We start from the raw sequence: 2,937 nt of genomic DNA, 5'->3' as shown, positions 1-2,937 counted from the left end.
GAAAAATGGAGAGAGAAAAATGAGGCAGCTGAAGTGCAGCTGTAGAAAGAGACTCCAAGCAAAAGTATCACACTTATTTTTATTCCAGATAAGCAACAGGGCAGCTTGGAATAAACATGGATTGAATTTTTCTTTGTCTCTTTAATGAGTTCAAAGAGGCTAAACAAAAACACAGAAGAGTTGAACATTGCTGTGTACAACACAGTAAACAGATTAAAATTTTGTACCTGAGCAAAAAAGGCTTTTAACTATTAACTACAGCATGCAGAATAACTGATAAGTTATCACATCAATGTAGCATACTGTTATTAGGTTTCAGTCATTCAGATGGTCTTAATTTTTACAAAGGCTAAAGATGGAAAAAGCTCCAAGATGTGATGAGTGTGTGACATAAAACTACAATAAGGAAAAGCACATTACCATTTAGCAGCCTTTCCAGAGGATCAAAATTATCTGGTGTTTTATTATCCAGGGAGAAAGCAGCAACAATTCAAAACCTGTGGAGTTAATAACACATTAGACATTTAAGCAGGTCCTGAAAATTAAAATATTGGCAGTTTATGAAGTGCTCACAGAAGACCTGAGCCTGCATCCCCTGCCCTCAAATGCCACTTTAAAGCACTGCGTTTGTGAGCTGTTCCCAGCACAGAATGAAGGGTAGGGACCTGCAGGGAATGACTGATCAGGTCACAGGCTTGCAATTTTCTCACCAGCATAACCACAGCTGATTCTTAACCCATATTTTATTTTAGGTAGAAACTTGACCTTCCTTCACATTCAATCTGTTGTTTGGGTTTTGTTTTGTTGGGTATTTTTTTGTGTGTGTGGTTTTTTTTTTCTCTTCTCTCCCCTAATCCATTTTAAATGCTTGAAGTACTTCAGTACAAGTAAAAACAATAACATAATTCTCTTCTTAATTCCTTTATCTTCACAAAAGGTACCTGTGGGAGAGAAAGGGTCTGAAAAGCTTGCACTTTAACCAGCACAGCCCATTCCCCCCAGACAGGCTTCATTCTCCTGGCAGACTTCTGGGCTCCCTGATCTCCATATGGAACATAAAATTTATCCACTCTCACCATCAATATTCCTCTGCTACGAGTCAAACGTTTGTTTTCCTATAGCAAAACCAGCAAACTCCACCCTTACCATTTAATCTTGTCAAAAAGAGATGGGAGGGATGGGAGTGTCTCTTACCCTGTTTGAGTTACATACATAGAGCTGTATAGTTACATACTCTTGATGCCAATCAGCTCCCCCCAAATCACACTGCTTGCCTTGACTTCCCTGCTACTTTTCTTTCACCATTTGTGAATAAAACTATGCATTGAAACTGCATGTGTCAAAATGGATTTATCCCTTTGTCCACACATACTCATTTCTTCTTTAAAGTCAGACGTCTTAGACATTGGTAGGTTGTGTGAAAGAGTCTCCAGGGAATTGAATCCTCTTTGCTTCTAGTTTCTTCCTGGCTTTGAAAGCTGCTGATACTTCAGGATGGATAGAGTCCAGCCGCTGTTCACACTGGAAGGCAGTGAGGAAGGCCGTCCTGTAGTTGTTATTCATCCAGCCATAGAGGAGGGGGTTAGCAAATGTGGAGCACATGGCAATGACGTGAAACACTGTGTAGATCAGTTTGTACTCTTTCAGGTCTAACACCTGACTGTCAATGTCACTGACCAGTTGGAAGGTGTGAAACGGCAGCCAGCTGACAGCGAACACCACAACCACGCACACCAGCATCTTGGTGGTTTTCTGCCGCCGGTGGTGGTAGTGGTCATTCCCAGCCCCAGGACTAACATGGTTCTTGAGCTTAGTCCAAATACGGGCGTAGGCATAGGAGATGACTGCCAGAGGTAGCACGTACTGGATCAGGAGCATAGAGATACTGTAGATGGTGCCATAGTTAAGCTGCCCCTCTCCTGGCCACTTCTCAGAGCAGACCACGATCTTGAAGTCAGGAATTATCTCAATCAATGAGTACTCACGGAAGATGGCCAGAGGACTTGCCAACAGGGCACTGACAGCCCAGGCAACTCCTATGATCAGGAAGCTGATCCGCTTAGAGATTTTGCTTTCCAGGTGGTAGACAATGCAGCGATGCCGATCCAAAGCAATCACAGTTAAAGTAACAGTAGACACATGCACAGCGAGAGCCTGGGCGTAAGGCACCAGGTGGCACAACACCGGGCCCAGTTTCCATTCGCCCAGCAGCGTGTAAACCAAAGTGAAGGGCAGGCACAGCGTATTCACCAGCAGGTCAGCCACTGCCAGGTTGGCAATGAAGAAGTTGGTCACTGTGCGCATGCTTTTGAACTTGATGATCACATGTATGACGAGGGAGTTCCCGACCACCCCCAGCAGGATGATGGAGCAGTAAGCAAAGATGAGGATTATCTGCACTTCAACTAGTGTTGTGCTGTCCTTCAGTTCTGGTTTAGGGTCCAGAGCCAATTCATTGAGCGGCGTGGTGTATCTTGGCAAGTACAGCTTGGTGAACAGCTCCATTTTCATTTCATCTGTCTGGTTCTCTTCGCCTACAGCTTCCAGGGGCCCCATCCTTGCAGCAGCCTGGTCTGAGCAACAGACCTGTCCCTGAAAACAAACCAGTACAAGAACATGTGGAGAAATCAGTCTGCGGTGGCTAAGACAAGAAGTAACTTGCTAAAGCTACAGCTCTTTCCTTCTCTAACCCACGGTCTACATCTCAGGATTAAGAGAAGATCTGTCTTAATATATTTAAATTCTGTTGCCCTTACATTTGAAGCCCGATCCTGTAATATTATTCAGGCATGACTCCTGCTAAAAATTGGGACAGATTTCAAAAGCATTTCAAAGACAAAGTTTGCCTAAGTAAATGCAGAAGGATTAAGATCCTGCTGGGCAGCATATCCTTTTTTACAATCCACTACCTAAAACTACTGCTGATTTAGCACAAAA

The 2,937-nt window shown here is 43.6% G+C and overlaps 1 protein-coding gene across 1 annotated transcript; it reads right to left on the bottom strand.

Moving 5' to 3' along the window:
* Positions 1-1,306: 1,306 nt before the first annotated feature.
* NPY2R (neuropeptide Y receptor Y2) lies at positions 1,307-2,558 on the bottom strand. The gene has a single exon (XM_010161536.1). The coding sequence runs from the start codon at positions 2,554-2,556 to the stop codon at positions 1,399-1,401; it is 1,158 nt and encodes a 385-aa protein (XP_010159838.1). The 5' UTR covers positions 2,557-2,558; the 3' UTR covers positions 1,307-1,398.
* Positions 2,559-2,937: the final 379 nt, after the last annotated feature.

The sequence above is a fragment of the Eurypyga helias genome, unplaced genomic scaffold, assembly GCF_000690775.1.
Source record: "Eurypyga helias isolate BGI_N326 unplaced genomic scaffold, ASM69077v1 scaffold14421, whole genome shotgun sequence".
Classification (NCBI taxonomy): Eukaryota; Metazoa; Chordata; class Aves; order Eurypygiformes; family Eurypygidae; genus Eurypyga; species Eurypyga helias.
The sequence above is the reverse complement of the archived record's forward strand: the minus strand, read 5'-3'. Positions and strand labels throughout refer to the sequence as shown.

Bases quoted from the DNA above. Each gene is read 5' to 3' on its own strand.
- NPY2R (XM_010161536.1), bottom strand. From the start codon at position 2,556: ATGGGGCCCCTGGAAGCTGTAGGCGAAGAGAACCAGACAGATGAAATG.